This window comes from Brettanomyces bruxellensis, chromosome 9 (assembly GCF_011074885.1).
Source record: "Brettanomyces bruxellensis chromosome 9, complete sequence".
Lineage (NCBI taxonomy): Eukaryota > Fungi > Ascomycota > Pichiomycetes > Pichiales > Pichiaceae > Brettanomyces > Brettanomyces bruxellensis.
In genome coordinates this window covers 1,161,995-1,184,356 of record NC_054690.1, presented here as the reverse complement: position 1 = coordinate 1,184,356, position 22,362 = coordinate 1,161,995, and the positions used below count along the sequence as shown (strand labels likewise).

The following is a 22,362-nucleotide window of genomic DNA, read 5'->3' as shown; positions in this document are numbered from 1 at the left end:
GAATTTATAACTTAATCAATTGTACAATAGAATGTTTGGTTGGCCCTCGAGCTTTCTAGATGAATTCAGTCAGTTATTCTGTTTTTTCTTCTCTGTAGATGAAACTTCTGCAGCTGAAACTTCAGTGGCCAAAGTCTCCGATGTTTTTTCATGTTTCATGTAAATTACAACAGCAGCAATTGAGGCTCCTAATATACCAACAGCCGACAGAAGTGTCAAGTTCCGCCTCTTTGTCTGCTTAACAAATACAAGACGGCCTTCATCACCATTTAATAACTTCCATCCGTGGCTTAGTATACCGCTTATTTGTGATGTGACACCAATACCACCCTGAAAAGTTGACAATTGGCTATACATATTGCCAAAAGGCTTCTCGTTCAAGAATGTCAAGTTGTCCAATACGATTTGGTCACCATTCCTACTTAGCACAAGGTATCTTGATCCGGGTCGTCCAATCTCACTTGGATCCGCAGTTTGAACACATGACCTTTGAATCAACGTCCTTGGAACAGCAACCGGATTGAAGAAGGTTCTCATCCCGAAACTGTCCGGATCATAGGATAGCCTCTCTTTGGACCATTCGTAATTCATCCTGGCTTTGAACAATCCAGTTTGCCTGTTCTCGTTGTCTTCTTTGGCATGGCTCAAAAAGCTTTCAAGATCGTGATTCTGTAGATCTTTTTCCAATTCATTAAACTGTGCAGTAGGTGGATTGGTTGGTATTGATTTTAAATTTGTCATCCGCGGTAGCACATCATCGAACGTGGGGCTTGTAGTTTTAATCTTATTTATTGAGTGGAGGAAGTTCTTAAATGACTCCGTGTCCTCTGTTTTCTTTGCTTTCCTAGATGGCTTTGATTTTTGTTTTGGCGTTGCCTTATGTTTGTTTTTCTTCTTTTCTGGATAGATTGAAATCTCTTCCTCATCTCGGGATAGATCAATCTTGAACACACCCCAGACTATGTACTTCAAGTAATCTGGATTCCTCTCCAGCAGAGTGACAAAAAGCCCGGGTTTTAATCTGCGTTGCTTCTTTGCTTTACTTTTTTTGGCCCGGTATATCTCCAGTGTGCTGAAACGCTTATAATTAATTGGTTTGTTGAAGTCGGTCCTTTTGACGTTCGGATAGGTTTTCTTTAGGTATTTCTTAAAATGGCTCAACTCCAGAGTAAACTTCTTAGTAAAATAGAGGTAGCCTGAAGGTTCTTCCATATGCTTTTGCTTTGTGGGAGGGAATTTTCTATCAGAAAGTGCATCATTTGCCATATAATCTCCAAATGTCTCTGGTCTAGAATTTGGAGCCGAATGATATCCCATTCCACACCTCACAAACCGAAATTTTGTCGTGGATACCAGTAGCTGCCTTGTAGAGAATGAAATCAGTTTTATCATATATGGTATGTGGGAAGGACTTGAAATATGGTGCGTAATGTAGATGTGGTTTGACTAAGTCGTGAAATGGTACAGATGAGTAGAGTTTGGAATGAAAGTTCAATTGAGCAGAAATACAGTTTGGTTTGTTTCATATAATTGAAGCAATTCAATTTAAGAAGGTGTGGTTCTGAAGTGGAGTGTGTTCATGATACTGAAATGTGGAAGTGAGTGAGCTTGTTAAATATTTGGTGCGATAATATCTCAAACTACATCCTTGCACTGGCTTGATTGGCTGATGTAATGAAAAAATATGCATTTACGAGGTTACGGTATATTCTCAAGAATCTCTCCTATAAGGCAATAGCTATATAGTTACCTGGCAAGTCAGAAGATGAAGATTGAAAAAAAGAGTATTCAGTGTGGTGACAGCAGGATGGAGCCATGGAAAGAAATAGAGACGATAATTAAACAAAATTGAAATAAACCAAGAAAGGAGAGGTATATCAATAGGTGTCTATGAAAGAAGTGTAAGCATGGTAACAAAGAGATATGCGAGAGCATAGAAGAACCAGCATATGCATTATAATAAGCACAGGCTTTAGCTTTAGAATAAGTCTTAGCTTTAGCATAAGCTTTAGGATAGCACTATCATTAGCTTTAGCATAAGCATAGACTTTAGCATAAGCATAGACTTTAGTATCAGCACTAGCATAATCTAACTTCAGCTGCTTAAGCCACCTCTAGTGACGTCCCAGGCCAAAAAGACCCTTCTTCTTCTTCTTGCCCTTCTTGCCCGGCGTGGCAGCCGCGCTCTTGACCACGTAGGCGGGAGTCGGGGCCGGGGTGGCCTCCGGGACCGGGGCCAGGCCCTCTTTCGAGCCCTGGGTACTTGCCACGCGGGATTCCCGCGATGCAGGCGATGCCGGGCTGTCTGCTGCCGGGTTGGCCGAGGATGGCGGCCGGAAAGCCGGGGCAGGGAGCGTTTGGTCCTGCGGTGGAGGTGTGGACGAACTGTGTGCAGAGGCAGCATTCGGCACAACGGGCAGCTGCTGGGAGGACTTGTCCCTCGGCTGCAGATTCATCATGCTGGAAGAACTCTGCAGAGGAACCATGGAGGTGTGGGCACCGGGCATCCCCCTGGAATCGGCATCTAGGCCGTCGGACGTCGAGAGCAGCCTGTTCGTGAGGTAAGCGTTCGACATACGGCTCGACTTGCGAGACGTCTTCTTGAATACTCTCTGCTGGGAGCCTCCCTGTGCTGCTGCTGCCATCGATAAGTCTGAAGGCTGCATGGAAAAGCTGTGTGTAAGCCTGTTGTTCTGGCCCAGCATTGGGGGTTCGTAGCCACCTGAGCGTTGTCTTCTGTATGGCTGTGGGTAGTAAGGTTGGGGTTGTTGGGGTTGCATTGGTTGCATTTGCATTTGTTGTGGTTGCATTTGCATTTGCTGCATCTGCATTGGCTGCATCTGCATTGGCTGAACCTCGCCGAAATTCGGCTGAGATCCATACTTCTGCGGTGCCGCAGGCCGTGGGGGTCCATATGTAGGGTTGTACTGCTGCATCTGGGCCGGTGGATACTGGTTATACTGCTGTGGCTGCGCAAGCTGTGGCTGTGTAGGTTGTGGCTGTGCAGACTGCCCTCCAGCCCCAAACGACGAGTTCCGCCGGAACCGGGGGCTCTCCCCAGGCTCGTACCGCCCGTACAGCTTCGCTGCACCCATCTGGTGAACCTCGATTTCCTGCGGTGGTTGGTCTCTCGAGAAACTTTGCCCGCTGGCTGATCTCCGGTTTTGAGGCTGTGCATAGGATTGGAAGCCGTGGGGTTCATTTGCAGGCCGGAAGAAGTTCTGGGCGGGTTGGTTTTGGTAGTTTTGATAATTCTGATTTGGATTATTCTGGTAGTTTTGATTTTGATAATTTGGATTCTGATTTTGATTCTCACTCTTGCCCGAATGTCCCCCATCCCCGTTGAGGTAACTCTGGGCCATCTGTGTGAGTGCCAAGAGCTCCCCATCAGGCATCTGCGGTGTCCCCTGGGACTCCCGGTACCGATTCCGCTGGGAACTCTCCCGGCTTCGCCCCTCACCAGACGAGATCCCCCTTGAGGGCACCCCACTCACGTGATTGTTGAAATTGAGTGGCGCCTCGCGGTCAGACTCGGCTTTGCTGGAGCCTTTGGACACGTTAGCAGCAGATCCGTCTGAATCATCATTTGTCTCTTTTCCATCATTTGTCTCTTTTCCATCATTTATCTCTTTTCCATCATCCATTTCCTTTCCATCATCCATCCCCTTTCTGTCATCCATTCCCCTTCTACCATCCATCTCCCTTCTATCCTCCATAACCGCACTCACCTGCTTCGCAAGCAAACTCTTGATCTCGTCGGTTTTCTGCCTCATGTCCTCCTGCTGCTGCCTCATCGCAAGCATCGACTGAGAGCTCTTGCGGAGCCAGAACACCGACGCGTCGTTGTCGACTGTAGAGTCGTTGTTGCGGCCCGCCTGGCACATCATGGCATAGAGAAACTCGAGGTACGGAGTCTTGACCTGGTAGTCATCGGCAATGAGGATCGGCTGGAGGAGAAGCAAGTCCAAGTACAGCTCGTGGTGGTTGTAGAAGTTGTAGTACAGCTGTGGGGCCTCGTAGCAGTCCTGGCCCACTGGTTCCACCGGGTGGAGCTCCTTCATCCTCTCTAGAAGACTGTCCTCGCTGTCGTAGCTCTTGAAAAGCTTGCATCCGATTGCCTTGATCACCGTGATGATTTCCAAAATGAGGCCACTGATCAAAGGCTTCGCAAGGATTTCCTCCTGGAGCTGCTCGGAAAACGGCTTCTCGAACAATATCTCCAAGGGCTCGAGCGAGATCTTCGGGAGGGCAAACTTCCACTGGTAGGAAAGAAACTCCAGCGGGCTGCGAAGCTTGTAAACATCCAGCCCACACGACTCAAACAACCCTGAAGCCTCGTTTACCATCTCGATTTCCGCCTCCTCGTACTCGCCCTCGTGCCCACTCTTACCCACGTACACGAGCTCGCTCTCCTTGCGGCCCTTCTTCACCCTGAAGCTGTTCTTCGCCACAATCCGGATGTCGTAGTCCGACATCACCGACAGAACTGCCACCTGCTTCGCACTCGCCTTGTCCATCTGCAAGGACATCCTCACGAACTGCTCCAAGCTCACGAAGTCCGTCGACTCGATGATGATCATTGGTGGCTTGCCTGTCCTCTGCATTTGTGCCGATATCATCCCGGACAGCTTCGAAAACAGCCCGGACAACTCCTGCAACGACTTCGCAGACACAACTATGTAGTCCCAGTACGCGAGCCGGACGTTATTCCCGCCCTGTCCGCTCGACCGCCGGTTCATTTCTGCCATGTACCTGTCCAAATTTGCGTACACCTTCGCCAAACTGTACCTAGTGTTGCCGAACTGCTCCGACTTCCACTGGAATGTTGTATCTTCTGAATCCGTCAGAATACCGCTCGAAGTCTCCCCTGCCGACTGCTCCGACATGCTGCTCATCACATACGTCAAATCGCAGTTCTTCGTCGAGAAAAGCCGCCAGTTGTAGAACGCAATGTTCGGGTGGCTTCCTATCGTTAACACTTTGCGGACCATCGCTATATATATATTTCAGACCAAAATGAAATGTTGACTATAGCAATACTAAAAAAAAATGCTCTCCGATATATCACCGAAATGCTTTACTATGCGCTGATTCTCCTTCCTTGCCTCTTTCTGTATAAAGCTGCTCCGATGTCTCTGAATCTGTTCGAAGTTGCCCTAGTTCACAAAACCCGTGAAAAAAAAATCCACAGGTAAAAAAAAAATCAAAGCTTATCCTCACAAAGCCATACACACAACTCAAGATGTATCAGCAACCTGCCGCGTGTACAATGAAAATGGTTCTTGCAAACAAACAAACTCCCGCTTGCAAAATGTCGACGATACTTGAAAAGCGATGAACAAACCTCAAAGCACAATAAAAACCTTTGAAATGTTTGGTGCTCTCCAGCTGCGTTCCGTCACGGCACAAGTGCTCCAGTTATGAATAAGTTGAGGAATTGGAAAAAAATAAAAATAAATAAATAAATAAAAATGAAGCTAGACTGAAAAAAAAATAAAATAAAATAAAATGGAAATAAAAATAAAAAAAAATGTAAAATGTAAAAAAAATCAGTATTATTGTCCTACATTCAAGGGTCGGAACAAGCTGGAAATTCGCACTAAACGAATAGCCCGCCCCCAAATACCAGAATTACCCCATTGAACGAAAAGCCTCTACGCATGAAACGACTTACGTTGCCCATAACGTCTAAGCCAAACAGTCATCGAATGCCAATTTTCGAGGCTGAAGTAAAGCCATATGGTAATGCTAGCCTTTGTGAACCTTCCGGATGAAAAAAATTTTAGGTAGTGCATAAATCCAGGAGTGACAAATATGCACAACTTGCTGGAGTGGAGGAAGCATTAGTATCTGAGAATTTACAAGCCAGTTACAAAAATAGATTTTTGATGGAAGTAGAAAATTGCCGTGGTCTTTGTTTAAATCCGACATCAATGCAAAAAAAATTCACCGAGTTTCTGGAGTTAGCTTATGGTAGCTTTTTTTTTCCTGGCTTAGCATAAGCCTGTCTGCGTATGATTCTCTTTTTCATAGCAGTTTCTCATATTCGTTCTAGGGTGGACTGGACTGTTGGAGAAACGGATTTTCCTTGGTATTGTATGCAAAACTACGAATTGCGTATCATTTGTTTCCTTTTTTCGCTCGTTTCTATCCGAACTGCTGCTTATGTCCAATGCAATGAATAAGTAAACTAAGCAAAATAAAAAGGCATGGCTTCCTTATACCTAAATATCCCACCTCTTCTTCCGAGGTGACTTTCTATCCGGTCTAGGATTGTCGGCATTGTTCGCTGGCACAATGCTGATTGACCAATTGCCAGAAGTTCCATAATTGGGCCTTTAATGCTAAGATGTGCCACTTGCCTTTTTTTTCATACCTCCAACCTATTATGTGTAGCTAAATCTACAAGTTTCTTCTATTTTTATTGTTCTTACAGCCTGTATGTACCTAATATAATATTCCACTCTCGGTCATTACGCGGTTACGCGGTTTGTTCGGTATGCCAAGAAAGTCTCCCCGGTACTATTTACGGTTATCCCAACCCTGAAATTCTTCTGATTTTAGTTCCAGAGATTCTTCTCGGCACCCCTTTTTTTTTTCCCCTGCTTCTTGAGAATTTTTACCGTGCTCGCCCAACTTAGCATCTCTTACCTACTTTTGAATTACTACCTTCAACATCCGCAAGTTCTTCGGCGTCACGATCCTACAAATGGGACTCGTTTTGAAAGCTGGAGTAGATGTAAAAATCTGTGTGACTTGTGGTAGATTGACTTCTCGGGTGAGGGTGTATCTCCGCTTACGAATGAGTAATCAATGAAGTATCCGGTCATGTTCCCTCGCACATTTTATTTATCTAGTTCTATTTCAATCTTTTGTTGTTCATCTAGCCGAACAACGCCGAGTATGCATTGACAGAGTCTTTATTTTGGCCAGAAGCCTTCTTTTTGTTGTCCTTTCTGGCCTCCAGATTCAATTTCCTTGTTGACGTATTTTCCTTGGGCACTAGTTCGCCACACCGCACTATACGGCATTCTTTCACCGGCTTATCAGCCCTGTCGACTTCCCTTTGCTGTAGCCAGTCGTTTAGTGTGTCAACAGAAGGCTTTTCCAGCTCTCCTATGGCAAGATAATCCTTTAGTTCGTTATTTCTGTATTTTCGAAGGTCTGTAAGTGTTATGAAGAATTCAAACGGCGAATCCTTGCCTGCTATCACGCACAAATATCCTCCGTGCTTAAGCCTGACCTTCTCCCTTATAGTTTCTGCCTTTTCAGCGTATTCCTGTTTGTCTAACAATTCATCCAGCCCCGAAATTGTTTTCGATGAGCGTCTGTCGATTTTACCAAGTTGAACAATATATTCTGGCGCAATTATCCTCGTCACTAATGAATTCTTGTACGAGCAATGCCTCTCGTCACCCCCGTATCGTCCAGTACATAAATCTATGAAGTTGCTTGTTGTCTTTGGAAGACTTCTGCAAAATAGCTTAAAGACTACTGTAATTGGCTCAGAGCCATTTTCCCCCAATGTGAAGAAGCATCTTTTTAATTGACCCATTAGTCGAGATGTCAAATTTGCAACTCTCAATGCAAAGGCTACTTATCTGATTATTAATTTGTAATATATGTGTACCTTACTAGTTAATTGAGGCACGATGCCGATTACTAAGACCATCCTTGAAAATCTTTTTCTTCTCTGCATGAGCGTTATCGCCGGCAATCTTCTTATTGTCCTAATTTTTTTTTTTATTTTTTTTGTCCTATTCGTCCAAAATATGCTCATCACAGCCAATATGTACCTCACTATAATATCTGCCCGTTCTATTTTGACATGTATTTATATACCCACAGAATGCACCCTGTTCTTTATTTGCTTCATCTCTCACATTTTTCCACGGCCCCATAGGTAACTTTAATTCCACTTTTCTATTTCTACTTTCTACCGCACAGACCATTGCACAGATTGTATCGCATATATTTCCTCCCAATATGACTGAACACAAATATCATTTCGATGTCAAGATGGCATGCAGCGGATGCTCAAATGCCGTTAACAGAGTGCTAAAAAAGCTTGATGATGTGAAAAATATTGACATTTCCTTGAAAGATCAAAGTGTTGATGTCGTTACGGATGAAAAGTTGACCTTTGATCAGGTCAAGGCCGTTATTGCCAAGACGGGAAAGGAAATCACCGGCGGTAAGGTTGTTGCTTAAGTATTTATGTGAATAGTGTATATTTAATTGATTTGATATTTTCCCCATTACAATTACTTGTTTCCATATTTAAAGAAGTATTTCAAACGTCAATACAAAGACCAAATGTATTCACTTCGTGTTCGTCCTTTTTTCCTCCCACCCCTTACTTTCTGATTCTCATATCCATGTCATCTCCGACATCCCACCTTCGTAATTAAAGCCATCCAATTTGTACCGATATATTCCCCCCAGGCAGCCATCTGCCACCGCCACACTGAGATCCTCGTTAAACCCACCGTCTGTCAAATTGAAATCTAACCCGGCAACCTTTCCAAAAAAGCTCAAATGCTGATATCTCGGTGAACCACCTTCCGATTTGAATCCGGATGCCAAATCCACAACGTAAGCGTTATCGATTGACTCGGCAAATGCTAAATATCTGCATGTACTGTCTCCCGAACCGGAAAACTTTAGATTTCGCACAGCTCCATGATAGTAGCCACTTATGGTATGTAGTGGCTTTGATGTGTTACGATCATCATAAATACGCACAGTACTGTCCTGGTTTCCCGTTGCAAGCAAGTTATCCGAACCCCAGTCACATGCAAATGAGTAGTCCTTGTGGTTCAGAAGCCTGAGCCCTGAATTTTCGCTTGGCGCTCGTTTATCTATCACTAAGGCCTCTGTCGAGTCACCCGCCAATAAAAGCATATTTGGATTTCTCGGATTCTGTGCTACGCAGTTCATTGGATAGCTGAAGCTCATATCTCTGGTCTTTTCCCAGGATTGTAGATCAAACAAGCACACCTTCTTATCATTTGATGCAATTGCCAATTCTGTACCCTCGGTCTGGCCCACAGAGACACAGATATAGTTTATGATGCAATTTCGACCCTGTGATATCTGAAATTTGGAAGTTTGGTCTGTTCCCGGGACGTATGTTATGATTGAACCGTCAAACGAGCCAGCCGCTAGATAACTGTTCTGCTTTGAAGTCAAAGTCGATATTTTGAACGAGTTCCAGGGGTCATCCTTGTTAACCCACACCGGAGCCACCTGGCCAGTGGTAACATCTAGTTTCGACAGAAATGCAGAGTCATCTGTCGGATTGCTTGATGCGTAGAATATCGAGCGCTCGTTAAAGCTGGTCATGACATTCCGAAGCTGGAAATGTACAAGTTTCAAATCCGGCTTTGTGTAAAATCCTCTGTATGCTAAGATAGTGTTGTTGGATTTGCCGGGATTTAAGTAGCAGTCCACATCAGCCATAGCACTGGCAACCGAATCGTAAACGTGAGTATAGCTGCCAAAGGTGTGCATTCTACTTCTGATAACTCTTGCTCTCTGCTGTCTATTTTCCCATATCAGCCCCTGGCTGTCCATAAATTCGGTTTTCCGCCGGTTAAATCCACTGGTAAGTCGAGTATCTATTCTGCCTCCACGCCGTATGCTGGTCTTCTCGAGAATCCTTCTTCTTCTCTGATAGTTGGTTATCACAGACATCATATCGTGAATGGCAGAGGACTGTCTATGTGTCCAATCATCGTGTGTTTTGGATGAAGTATTATGAGCATCGGTTTGGGTATCGATATTTTCGGTTTCTTGCAAAGTCATCAGATTGGGTTTCTGTGAGTCTGCTGGGAAATCATCTTCGACCTTATGTGCAAGTTCATTTTCTTCCATCATTCTGTTATCTGCGGCCTCATCGTCTGTTGACTCTTCCGTGAAAGGATACTCACACTCACAAACTAGCGTGTATCTCTGGTTGTCATAGTCTGCACTAACAGGCAAGTCCCGATTTACGGTCCGAGATGACCTGGATGGCTTTTCATTTTCATACATCGCATACAAAAAGTCGAAAAAGCTGCTGTCCAAAGCAAATTCTGGTATGCTAATGCGATCATATACTTGCTGTCCTTCACTCCTCCATATCTCGATTCCAGAGTCAGCCCGAGAAGTTTCATGTGCATGAAATTGTACCAACCGATTGGAGTTGTTGTAATAGTGCTGAATGTTCCTTTGGTCAGCCTCATAATCTTCATCCGTATCAGAATCATGTGTGTACATCCCTTGATTTGTTCTTGCAGTGGCGAAAGACGGATTACGATCCGTTGATCTGTTGTTCCTATTATTAGATAACAGTCTTTCATTTATCACATTGTTGATATCACCAGAGTCTGCAGCTGAAGAAATGCAAACGCTTGAATGTCGGCTTATTCTGTTTTCAGCCATTTCTATATCATCTGACCGTGCTCTGTTGTCTCTGTTTGCACTTCTATCGATGTCTGATAAATGGCTACTGGTGGTGTTTTGTATTTGTGCTTGGATCTGTGAATACTTTCCCAAACCTTGTCTCTTCTTTACCGACTTTATCCGTGTTTTTTATTCGTCGACTCCTTTATTATAACTTCTCCCGAATAAAACTGGTAACTTTTCTTTTCCTGATAAAAATAGGTTCTTTCTGGTTATTTCAACTGAATAGCTTCGTTACTAGTGGTGATAAAATTAAATAAACTCTGCTCGTACACCTCAGACACACATCCGTCGCAGATTTGCTGGTTCCATTATCACCTTACTATTATGGAATCCCGATCGCCGTAGCGATAATAAGGAGATGAGATGCTTGCCGGTTTCTGCCTGTCTGAGGGGAAAAAATTGTCAAAGAAAAACTATCGCCGGCCCTAGGTCAGCACTATTGTCTGGGGAAAAAAAATAATAATAATTAATAGTTACCAAATAAATTAGACTACTGTTACATCTCTACACTATATATCTTGACCCCTCTCCCCTGTCAACCGAGACACACATTTATAAAATCAGGGGCAAAGGAGGGAGGGGGACAGGTTCTCAAATAAACCAGCAGTGTAACAAATTCCGGTTGAACATAATGTGGTTAAAGTGCAACAAATTCCGGTTAAACATAAAGTGGGTAAAGTGCATCTTGAAACGTTACCACAAATTGACTGAATTTTTCATCCAAATATCTATCTTTATTGGTTCTGCTGAAGTGCCAACATTTTTACTTCCAAAGGAGAACGGCACAGAAATAAGTCTGATTTCTGTGATGACAAGCTTAAAATATTACATAGCAGGATTTTCTTCTACCCTTGTGTAATCAATGGTTACCATTTCTCAAGATGAATTATTTATTACGAAATCGATAAATTCGATAAAATCAATGAAATTAGGCGCCGACCCTACACACGTTCAGTGCAGGTCAACATTCCAGGCGGAGTTTTTATTTTTACCCCACGATTTATTTGAGTTCTTTTTCAGCTGTCCCAAGATGCAATAGCCGATCGACCCAGTCAGTAATTGTTCAAGCGAGAAATTTCGGGGATATTGCAGTTTGTCCTCCTTCTGAAGTTTCTCAGGAGCCGATGCCGATTTGTGCTTGGTGGATTTATTCATCGTTTTCTCCGGATGCGATCTCATCCAGATTACGCACACACAGGGGAGACAGCATATTTTAAAGAAGGATGATGTCTGACCCTCCCCGATAAATTTTGTATCCATTATCCCAGTATTTGCTCCTCCTTTGCACTCTTCTGAATTCTACTTTTTTTTTATTTAGCCAGAGCTTAGCCTAGCCCCAAAAACCGCAGGTATTGATATTAAAGAGGTGGATGAAAATGAGTGAAGTGCATGATCGAAAGCTGACAATCGCAAAAAGGGCAATAAACTTTTGGCAGTGTGAACCGCAGCTTTCACTTTTGTGTGGTGGCATTGCTGGAGCATTGTCGAGGACCGCCGTTTCGCCAATAGAGAGGGTGAAAGTTCTCTATCAAGTTCAAGGCACCACAAATTCTTACTCAAGCGGCACCCTTCGGACGGTTTACCAAATATGGAAGGAGGAAGGCTATAAGGGGCTTTTCCGTGGAAACGGCATCAACTGCATCAGGATAGTCCCATATTCTGCCGTTCAGTATAGTGTTTATCAGGAGATGAAAGCGTGGTTGGCTCGAAGAAGACAGAAAAAGTACAATATCTCACATCCCGAAGACCCAGTTGAGGATTCCAAGCTGCACACAAATACGGTAGACAAGCTTTTTGCCGGAACTGTTGCAGGCTTTGCCTCTGTGGTGGCCACATATCCCATGGATCTCGTTAAAACGCGTCTTTCCATACAGACGGCACGATCATTAAAAAATCTCAATGTTGAGTCTCCAAACCAGAAAGGTATACGTCCTCTTGGCATGTTTGGATCCATACGGGAGATATATCTCCATGAGGGTGGAGTCAGAGCACTTTATCGTGGAGTTGCACCCACAACTCTTGGCGTTGCTCCTTATGCCGGCCTCAACTTTGCAATATATGAAAACATGAGGAATGCAGTGCCTCTTGAGCATCGGAAGAATCCGTTCATCATACTCAGTCTTGGTGGTTTGAGTGGCGGAATTGCGCAAACCTTGGTTTATCCGTTTGATATACTACGGCGAAGATTCCAGGTTGCTACTCTCCAGGGAGGGAAAATGGGCTTTCAGTATTCATCCGTTTGGGATGCACTAAAGACCATTGTGGCCAAAGAGGGCTGGCGTGGACTCTACAAGGGTTGGCAGGCCAACATGTGGAAAATCATGCCTAGCATGGCCGTGCAGTGGACCAGCTACGACCTCATAAAGAAGTTTATAGAGGAAAGATGAGCACATCGGTACTTACTTGTTAGATTAAATATGTGTCTTACTTATATATAGGTTTAGAATAGAATAATATGGTATAATATAAAGACGTCGCTCGTCACTCATCACGCTGCTTATGCCTCATTTCACCTCATTCGTGCTTTTTCTTCGCTGTTGCTACCCCCTCACTCTAATTTTTTCATCATCTTCGCCACCTCTAATACAGCAGAGCTAGCCTCAACCATCCATCTAGTTCGAGGTGTACTGTTTTGCGGCAGCCTTGCACGATGTTAGCATCTGCAAGTAGTAGTCGCATGCGTGATAATCGCCATTTGCATCCTCTAAGCATCTGGCCAAGTTTTTGGCATCGGCAGCACACGGACTGGACTCAGTCTCGTTTTGGAATGCGGAGTTTGTCTCGGTTCCAGTTGTGGCAAGAGTCTCGTTGGACTGCTGTGCAGGCTGTGCAGGCTGCTCCTGGGATCTTCCTCCAAACAGACCCGTTATTCCCGCACCAATAGTGTGGCCAACGGCAGAACCAACTGCAACACCGGCAGCAGTACTTGCCATTTGTCCAAATAGGCCTGGGCTCTGCGGAGCGGATGACTGAACAACGGGCTTTGCTGCATAGTTTGGCCCGTGGTATGGGTGTGAAGCGGATGATGAGGAAGTAGAAGATCCAAATCTCGATGCTGATGGCATGGCCATAGTCGATGCCGATCTAGTTGAAGTTCTGGAAGCTGCTCTCCCACTTCCAAACGATGATCTACTTGATCTGGAAAATGCTGGTCTTCTAGATGATCTTCTTGCCATTTTTTTTTCTTTTGTTGCTGATTCTAGCTTTAAAAAAATTAATTATTTGAGTGTCTAATAGATGCTTTTTGATATCTTTTTTGCCACAGAGGAATCCGATTTATGGGAGGAAAAACGTGGCTATTTATATGCGATCGGGGAATTAAGGTCGGGTCTAAAAAAAAAAAGCTTATTTTCGCATCTGCCGTGGAATCGCATCGAAGGAAATAAGTGATCAAAAATGAATTAAGAAAAAAAGCTTTATTGAGCTTCGCATTGGAAGGCAAGAAGGACATGAGATGATGTATTCGGTTAGAAGCCAATTAATTACGTGGTTCACCATTGTTCTGATACTCATATATATGCAATCAGATTATTTCTCTTCATTGTTCCTCACTTTTTGAGAGTTTGTCATTCAGGTAGCATCTCCTTGAGTTGTTGTTACGAGTCGCCGTAAGTGTGTGTACGGATGTACTTCCTTTCCAATCACTTCATATTCTCAATGGTAAAAAAGCAAATTATCAATACTTGTTAACACAGGCTCCAAACTTGGTGATTTAACATATACAAATACTCTATGTCAAAACAATGTAGCTCTCGAACAATGGAGTTCAAGTAAGTGAAGATGGTATTGTTATATCATCTGATCAATACGAGAACTACGTCTATATAAAGTGAAGATATTCCCTTTTGTCTATCATTTATACATACTCTTTATTATATACTATAATAAATATCGAAACACTATATAAATCTGGTAACACTAACCTTAACACTCTAAAGTCATTATTTTGCTGTTAAAAGCTTACCATGTTTGATTTTCTCGAAGTTTTCATGTAAAAATGCATACTTTCCAGCATTTAAGCTTTACGTCACCGTTGCAGTTGCGTTTCTAAAACATTTAAGACCACTCAACAGAAGCACAATACCAGTTTCTGATAAAAGATGTCCCATTCTCATTATGTTTTGCTTTGTTGATAAACTTCTTGCGAATTTATTTTCTTTTCGCAGATTCAATTTTTTAGGGATTGTGTACGAGTAAAAATATTGAACCTCTATTTTTTTCTCGTGAAAAAACATTGTCAAGAAATAGTGCCTGTACCCATATACAAGTTTTAATTGCATAATTCCAAGAATTAAACATAAAAAGCATGTTCCATATTTACTTTCAAGCACACGCTAAATAACATACGTTTGAATATCTGTTGGTATCAATACCGTTAACATAAAAATATATACTCCTTTAACCCAATTGCTTGTGGGAATCTGGGATTTCCTGTGAAGAAAAAATTATCTCCGAGTATTTGAATTATTCGTCCTGGTGTTGGCTGACCAAAAATAAAAATAAAACTGGGGAATAATACCGCATTCAAAAGCAGAGAAAAAAAGTTGAAAAATCAAAAAATCGGAAATAGCCAATTGCCTCAAGTTAATTTTCTTAAGCGAGCGTAGTAAACACATACAGCACGATATCAAAAAACTCCTCTACGATTCAAATTTAAATTACCACAATTTCCCGTTCGGAACAATCTGCATTATCAAGTCGCCCTATTTGTGAAGTTGGACGTGCTTGCATAACAGAAACTAGATTTCGTGATAATTTAATTACATTCAAATATCGTTCGGATAGCAACTGATATCATTTATTCTACTGCATCTTTAACATACGATCAGGTGAGGCAGAAAACAAGTTATTGAAGGAACAGGCATTTTATTACATTTGGCCATCATCTGGAAATTTGATACATTAGATATTGTCTTGAAAATTTGACACATTGGATATTGTTTTGGTGAATTGATTACTATACCATGTTGTCCATACTTAAATGCAAGCCCTCACTCTCCAGACTGAGCTCCCACATAGGCAGGCAATCATACAGGGCATTATCGACTACGAGGCATGCTTTTCAGGAGCAGGCGCCACCGGGAACACATCTTCACCATATTGAGCAGAAGAGTGACGATAACGATTTTTACGTGATCAAGAAAAGAGGAAATTTCTACGATGAGCTTCCAGACCCAAGCGAGGCCAATGGAGCATTTTCTCCTAAAATTGACGTTGAAGTGAACTCTGCAATGGGCAACTACTCGCAGTTCATAGACAGCGCGGCAAAGTTGGACACGTGGAATTTGTACAATGCCGACTCCCCGGAATACTCAGTGAGAAAGAAGAAAATTAGACATTTCACGTTGAACTTCGGCCCACAGCATCCAGCTGCCCACGGAGTGTTGAGAATGATCTTGGAGCTTCATGGTGAGGAAATCGTGAGAGCAGATCCCCATGTTGGTTTGTTGCACAGAGGAACGGAAAAGCTTATTGAGTCTAGAACTTATATGCAGGCACTCCCATACTTTGACCGTTTGGATTACTGTTCCATGATGACAAACGAGGAGGTGTTCAGTTTGGCCGTCGAGAAGTTGCTCAACATCGAGGTGCCCATCAGGGGCAAGTACATCCGTACGCTTTTCGGAGAGATAACGCGTATTTTGAACCACTTGATGTCGATTTTGTCGCATGCGATGGATGTTGGTGCCTTGACCCCCTTCTTGTGGGGTTTCGAGGAGCGTGAGAAGTTGATGGAGTTCTACGAGCGTGTCAGCGGTGCAAGGATGCACTCGGCCTACGTCAGACCTGGTGGTGTTGCCAAGGACCTGCCAATTGGTCTCTTGGACGATATCTACATGTGGGCGACTCAGTTTGGAGATAGGTTAGATGAGACGGAGGAATTGCTCACGGATAACCGTATTTGGAAGCAGAGAACTGTGGACATCGGCGTTCTTTCTGCAGAGGACGCTCTGGCATATGGATTATCCGGAGTTATGCTTAGAGGATCTGGTATTCCATACGATATCAGGAAAGCACAGCCATACGATGCATACGACCGCATGAATTTTGATATAGCTGTGGGAACCAAGGGAGACTGTTACGACAGATACTTGATCAGGATGGTGGAGTTCCGGGAGTCGCTTAGAATCATCGAGCAGTGTATAAACGAGATGCCTGCAGGACCGGTCAAGGTTGAGGACTTCAAGATTTCACCACCTCCTAGGGAGTTGATGAAGAACAATATGGAGGCCTTGATCCACCACTTCTTGTTGTTCACAAAGGGTTACCAGGTTCCTCCGGGAGAAACTTACACTGCAATTGAAGCTCCGAAGGGTGAGATGGGTGTCTATGTGATCAGTGATGGCTCTGAGAGACCTTATAAGTGCAAGATCAGGACTCCTGGTTTCGCCAACTTGGGTGCATTTGATCATATTGCCAGAGGCTACTTGCTTCCGGATGCTGTTGCCATAATCGGTACTATGGATTTGGTGTTTGGTGAAGTTGACCGTTGAGCATCTATGCAGTGCCTTAAAACAGCAAGCAGGTCTGTCATAGCTTATTCACACGCCAGACTCTGCGGTAAAAGAATTATAACCAGAAATACTCGCTTCGCCAGAAACTTATTTATTTATTTATTAAGATTTTCATCGTTACTAAACGTACTATGTGTTTGAGGTACTCCAGCGGGTGTGTATGTAGTTATTCGGTTATTTTGTAGTAACTCTTGTATCACTTCTCCTTACATCTCATTTCTTGTTATTACTTCACATTACTCCTTGTTACTCTTCATTATTTCTCATTACTTCTCATTTCTTCACATTATCTCACATTACATCTCTTTACTCCTCATTTCTGCACATTACTTCTTACTTCTCATTTCTTCTCATCACTTATTACTTTATCTAAAAATATTATATTCGTTTATTTACCTTCTTGCTCCAACTAGTGTCTCACTCACTCCTCATAAGACGACACCGGAGGACACGTGCACAGAAGATGAGTGTCACCGTAGACATCATCAATTCTAGCAACTGTAGGCCATGTCTTGAAGTTCTTCAAGTATGGCAACGGGTAGGCAGCCTGCTCCCTGGTGTATCCACGCTTTCCCCAAACGGAATCATCCTGTAGCAGATCCTCTATTGGGTGAGGTGAATTCTTCAAAACTAGTCCCTCCGACTTTCCCTCTTCCACTGCCCGGATCTCCTCTCTAATGCCAAGCATTGCATCCACAAACCGGTCCAACTCCTCCTTATTCTCCGATTCGGTTGGTTCCACCATCAAAGTGTCTGCAATAGGGAAGGCCATAGTTGGTGCGTGAAAGCCGTAATCCTGTAGTCTTTTGGCGACGTCCAAAGCCTCGATGTGCACTTTCTTGAAAGGTCTCAAGTCGATGATGAACTCGTGACCACTGTAGTGGAAGTCGCAGTCCTTGGAGCCTCCAATAAACATGATCTTGTACGCATCCTTGAGCCTGTAAAGCATATAGTTGGCGTTCAGGATGGCCATGACGGACGAGTACGGAATGTTGTTTCCACCCATCATCTTGATGTACGCGTACGAGATTGGCAAGATGGAAGCAGAGCCAAATGGAGCAGATGCCACCGGCTGAATGGCAGTCTTTACACTATGGTTAGAGGTCTCTGCCAAGGGATGCTTTGGTAGAAATGGTGCCAACTTCTCTGAAACACATATTGGTCCAACACCAGGTCCACCACCTCCGTGTGGTATGCAGAAAGTCTTGTGGAGGTTCAAGTGACAGAGATCGGCACCCAAATCGGATGGCGACGTTAGACCAACTTGGGCATTCATGTTTGCACCATCCATGTACACGAGACCCCCGTATTTGTGGACAATGTCGATTGCAGTCCTGATTCCAGGCTCAAAGAGTCCGAATGTCGTTGGGTACGTGATCATGAAGGCCGCAAGGTTGTCCGCATGCTTGTGTGCCTGCTTCTCCATATCTTCCATATTCAAACTTCCGTTCTCAAGGCATTTGACCGGAACAACCTTGAAACCAGCCATAGCGGCAGATGCTGGGTTCGTACCATGGGCACTGACAGGAATCAAAACGACGTTTCTCTTGGGGTCGTTTCTGGAGTGGTGGTATGCACGGATCACAGAAAGACCCGTGTACTCACCTTGGGCTCCAGAATTTGGCATCAAGGTTGTCTTGCTGAAGCCGGTAATCTGCTCAAGATCGTGCTCAAGCTCAGAAATCAACTGCATGTATCCCTGAGCCTGGTCCCGGGGAACAAACGGGTGCAAGGAAGAAAATTCTGGCCACGTGATTGGCATCATCTCGATGGTTCCGTTAAGTTTCATAGTGCAGGATCCCAAACTGATCATCGACGTGGTGAGAGCAATGTCCTTTTCAGAAAGGGAGTATAGGTATCTCAGCATTGCCGTCTCTGAATGATGCTTGTGAAAGACTGGGTTTGTCAAGATTTCGTCATCTCTTAGCAACTCTCTCGAAATTGTTGGTAGGCTGTCGATGGATGAAAGATCGGTCTTTTCTCCAGTGAAAAGCTCCACCAAATCTTCCAAATCCTTCTGCGTGACTGTCTCGTCCAAAGACAGCTGAATAGTCTTGTCGTCAACTTTAAAAACGTTGATTCCAAAGTCCTTCACAGCCCTATCCATGAACTGGGTGGCCGTCTCGCCCGAAAGTTCGACTCGCAAAGTGTCAAAGAAGGCTGCCGAGCCGTTCAAGATCTTGTGACCCGTTTTCTGCCTGATTCGGTCGGCGAGAACTGCCGTTAGGCCGTAAACTCGAGCAGCAATGCTTTTCAAGCCTTCTGGACCATGATACACGGCATAAGAAGATGCAACGTTGGCCAAAAGTGCCTGGGCAGTGCAGATGTTAGAGGTGGCCTTCTCTCTTCTGATATGCTGCTCTCTGGTTTGAAGAGCAAGTCTCAAAGCCGGATTGCCGAGTCTATCTTTAGAGACACCGACCAATCTTCCCGGCATCTTTCTTTTTAACGAATCTTTAACGGCCAAAAATGCAGCATACGGACCACCAAAGCCCATCGGAACACCAAATCTTTGGGCAGAACCTAGAGCAATATCTGCTCCAAAAGTTGCTGGTGCCTTGAGAAGTGTCAATGCAAGGATGTCTGCATCAACAACAAACAAACCTTTGGTTTTATGAATTGTGTCTGAAATCCTGTTGAGCGATTTCAACGATGGAATACTGCCATCATCCCCTGGATACGAAACAAGCACACCACAAACGTTTTTTCCACCCTTTTCCACAACCTCAATACCTTCTGATGAGAGTAAGTCCGTTAGCACTAGCTTTATTCCAAGCGTATTAGCTCTGGAGCGGATTACTGCAAGCGTCTGTTCATGAATATTCTTATCGATGATGAATGTATCTTTTCTGCCATGGAACTGATGATAACTCATAATCATGGCCTCAGCGGCTGCTGTACCTTCATCAAGCAAGGACGAGTTTGCAATAGGAAGACCCGTAAGATCGCATATCATCGTCTGAAAGTTCAAAAGGGCCTCAAGACGACCCTGGGAAACCTCTGCCTGGTATGGTGTGTACGAAGTGTACCATGCCGGGTTCTCCATCATGTTTCTTTGAATCACTGCTGGCATGTGTGTTCCATAATATCCTTTTCCGATGTATGAACGGAGCACTTTGTTTTTGGAAGCAATCTTCTTCAGTCTCTTAAGCATTGCACTTTCAGAAAGTCCCCCTTTTGGCTCTATATCAAGACTTCTTTTCACAAGAACATTCTTTGGAATAGCTTTAGAGATGAAAGTTTCGATATCTGGAGATCCAACCACCTTCAACATCTTCTCCACCTGACTAGGATTTGATCCAAGATGTCTTCTTGGGAACGAATCTAGATCTTTCAAGCCAACCTTGCTTGAAAAGCATGAAGCATCGTAATCTGCAGTTGAAATATTGGCCGTCTCACCACCTCTTGGTATTGATGTTGAAAATTTCGCACCACTAGTTCTTAAAAGAATGCTTCTAGAAGAACACGTGGCTGTGGATCTTAGCAATTGTCTGCTAGCCGCAGATCTGGCTGTACTCTGAATAATTCTTAACATCTGGCACAATTGATACTTGGTCTCAGGTTAGTAAATGTGGCTGAAATATTTGAGACACTGCATACTTATGTAAAGCATGACCCATCTAAATTCACGAAATTAGAACCTGTTTTAGTTTAAATTAGCAATATTTTAAGTACCTGCCTGAGTATTTGATCATAAATGAAATCCTTCCCCAGTCAATCGCGATATCTGGTTGGAACTTGCCGGACAATAGTAAATTCCTAATTTTTTTCTCAGATATGAAATTCGGATCTGCCTCTTACTGCAGTGGCCCTAAAAAAAAAATAGCATTCACTTACTGTTCGGAGCTAGATAATTTCTCACTGGCAGAATCTAGTAAAAAACAAGAAACTTAAACAGATCGCCTGCTGTCCTTGATTCGGCTTAAATAATCTGGCAGTGGTTACACAGGAGTTTCAAACAGAAAGAACTGAAAAAGAGGAACAGCTGCACAATGCTTCGACAGGAAAATGTCTGTCAATTTAACGTTACGAATTACCGTTCTTTTTATACTTTCTGTGTACCGGATCCCCTTGAAAAAGTATATTTATCAATCTAGAGTGTAAGTGAAAAATATTTGTTATCTACTCACCCGTTTCATTGATTCTGGGGAAAAGCAGGAAGCAATTTCCCGTTTCGAGCGATAACACGACTTCTGCGAGGCTGCAGTCACACTCCTTGCGTCCGAAGTCAACTTTTTTATGACTGCGGTGAATATGACTTCCCTTTGGGGAAAAAAATCTGCTGAAGCGAGCAAGGTTTTTTTTTCCCCCAGCTGACTCTTCCAAAATCGAGGCTCACAGGGTGGAGACTTAGACGAGAATTGTTGACTCCTCTATAAAAGATACCGACTGCTTCTCAGGGGGATCGTATAAGTTTGATTTTATTCACTGGCCACATGTCACAAAAACACATATGCACTCTAAAAATAATAGCGAAAATATATCCAATTACCTCATCTGCTTGGATGAAAATAATCAGCACTCCAATCTCTAAAATAGTTGTTGTGTGTAGACGAAAAGATGAAAGGAAGTACGTAAACTCTGTAATTTTCAGAGTATCGCTCTACCTCGAATATTCAAATATTATGAATTCTATATAGTGCACCTCGCTACACTCACTGAAATTAGTATTTTAAAAATGCAGTCCTTTTTTATTTCACGGTGTATATGCACTAATTTAAAATCATCCATACATGTTATCATCCATCTGTCCTTATTTCACATCCCACATATCTCCCATCATTTAATTTATGCCACTACCTACACTTAGTTTATCATACATCTTGAAAAGAACTATTGTGTTATTATTCATTATATAATATTAGCAATGGGCGTCCAGATAGTCTTGTCCTTAATAATATTTCGCACCAGTTTATATTTCGTTCATGTATGGCCATGTTCTGATTGGTCGGTAAGTACAAAGCCGGCTATAAGCCCAGATGCTGAGATACTTATCAAGCAATCCTTGCGGATAAGCTATTAGTGAAAATTTCAAGGTTAAGTTTTGCCAATTGTTCGGATTCATGGTGGGTCGGGAAAATTCATACATCTCTGCGTTCTCAAGTTTCCACTCACGCCTTTTTCATCAATCTTTGCTCCTTGCATATTACAATAGAGCTCAGTGCTGCAACTCTAATTTGCCTCCAGCTGTCCGTAATAGTATAACTACCCTGTAGCCGCTAAGACATCTTTCTGGAGATGGTGTCACTCTTAAGTTCTACTGATCTTACAGGAACAGTAGCAAAGGTCCAGCTGGGATAGCAATCCCGTTACTGGAGCCTGTTGTCCTGTAGGCATCAGAACGTTAAACTCAGGGCAGGTTTCAAAACTAATAGCTGTAAACTTTATTGATTTTTTA

The 22,362-nt window shown here is 43.4% G+C and overlaps 9 protein-coding genes across 9 annotated transcripts; 3 read left to right on the top strand and 6 right to left on the bottom strand.

The window, feature by feature from the left end:
- Positions 1 to 69: 69 nt before the first annotated feature.
- Positions 70 to 1,317, bottom strand: BRETT_002385 (uncharacterized protein; the record flags this gene model as incomplete). Its single annotated transcript, XM_041280915.1, has 1 exon — positions 70 to 1,317. The coding sequence occupies one exon, from the start codon at positions 1,315 to 1,317 to the stop codon at positions 70 to 72; it is 1,248 nt and encodes a 415-aa protein (XP_041138706.1).
- Positions 1,318 to 2,114: 797 nt separating this feature from the next.
- Positions 2,115 to 4,991, bottom strand: BRETT_002384 (uncharacterized protein; the record flags this gene model as incomplete). Its single annotated transcript, XM_041280914.1, has 1 exon — positions 2,115 to 4,991. The coding sequence occupies one exon, from the start codon at positions 4,989 to 4,991 to the stop codon at positions 2,115 to 2,117; it is 2,877 nt and encodes a 958-aa protein (XP_041138705.1).
- Positions 4,992 to 6,883: 1,892 nt separating this feature from the next.
- Positions 6,884 to 7,555, bottom strand: BRETT_002383 (uncharacterized protein; the record flags this gene model as incomplete). Its single annotated transcript, XM_041280913.1, has 1 exon — positions 6,884 to 7,555. The coding sequence occupies one exon, from the start codon at positions 7,553 to 7,555 to the stop codon at positions 6,884 to 6,886; it is 672 nt and encodes a 223-aa protein (XP_041138704.1).
- Positions 7,556 to 7,986: 431 nt separating this feature from the next.
- On the top strand, positions 7,987 to 8,211 carry BRETT_002382 (uncharacterized protein; the record flags this gene model as incomplete). The annotated part of the gene is made up of 1 exon (XM_041280912.1): positions 7,987 to 8,211. The coding sequence occupies one exon, from the start codon at positions 7,987 to 7,989 to the stop codon at positions 8,209 to 8,211; it is 225 nt and encodes a 74-aa protein (XP_041138703.1).
- Positions 8,212 to 8,370: 159 nt separating this feature from the next.
- On the bottom strand, positions 8,371 to 10,425 carry BRETT_002381 (uncharacterized protein; the record flags this gene model as incomplete). Its single annotated transcript, XM_041280911.1, has 1 exon — positions 8,371 to 10,425. The coding sequence occupies one exon, from the start codon at positions 10,423 to 10,425 to the stop codon at positions 8,371 to 8,373; it is 2,055 nt and encodes a 684-aa protein (XP_041138702.1).
- Positions 10,426 to 11,825: 1,400 nt separating this feature from the next.
- Positions 11,826 to 12,836, top strand: BRETT_002380 (uncharacterized protein; the record flags this gene model as incomplete). The annotated part of the gene is made up of 1 exon (XM_041280910.1): positions 11,826 to 12,836. The coding sequence occupies one exon, from the start codon at positions 11,826 to 11,828 to the stop codon at positions 12,834 to 12,836; it is 1,011 nt and encodes a 336-aa protein (XP_041138701.1).
- A 225-nt stretch (positions 12,837 to 13,061) lies between these two features.
- BRETT_002379 (uncharacterized protein) lies at positions 13,062 to 13,625 on the bottom strand (the record flags this gene model as incomplete). The annotated part of the gene is made up of 1 exon (XM_041280909.1): positions 13,062 to 13,625. The coding sequence occupies one exon, from the start codon at positions 13,623 to 13,625 to the stop codon at positions 13,062 to 13,064; it is 564 nt and encodes a 187-aa protein (XP_041138700.1).
- Positions 13,626 to 15,413: 1,788 nt separating this feature from the next.
- Positions 15,414 to 16,943, top strand: NUO49 (NADH:ubiquinone oxidoreductase 49kD subunit; the record flags this gene model as incomplete). Its single annotated transcript, XM_041280908.1, has 1 exon — positions 15,414 to 16,943. The coding sequence occupies one exon, from the start codon at positions 15,414 to 15,416 to the stop codon at positions 16,941 to 16,943; it is 1,530 nt and encodes a 509-aa protein (XP_041138699.1).
- A 442-nt stretch (positions 16,944 to 17,385) lies between these two features.
- On the bottom strand, positions 17,386 to 20,499 carry BRETT_002377 (uncharacterized protein; the record flags this gene model as incomplete). Its single annotated transcript, XM_041280907.1, has 1 exon — positions 17,386 to 20,499. The coding sequence occupies one exon, from the start codon at positions 20,497 to 20,499 to the stop codon at positions 17,386 to 17,388; it is 3,114 nt and encodes a 1,037-aa protein (XP_041138698.1).
- Positions 20,500 to 22,362: the final 1,863 nt, after the last annotated feature.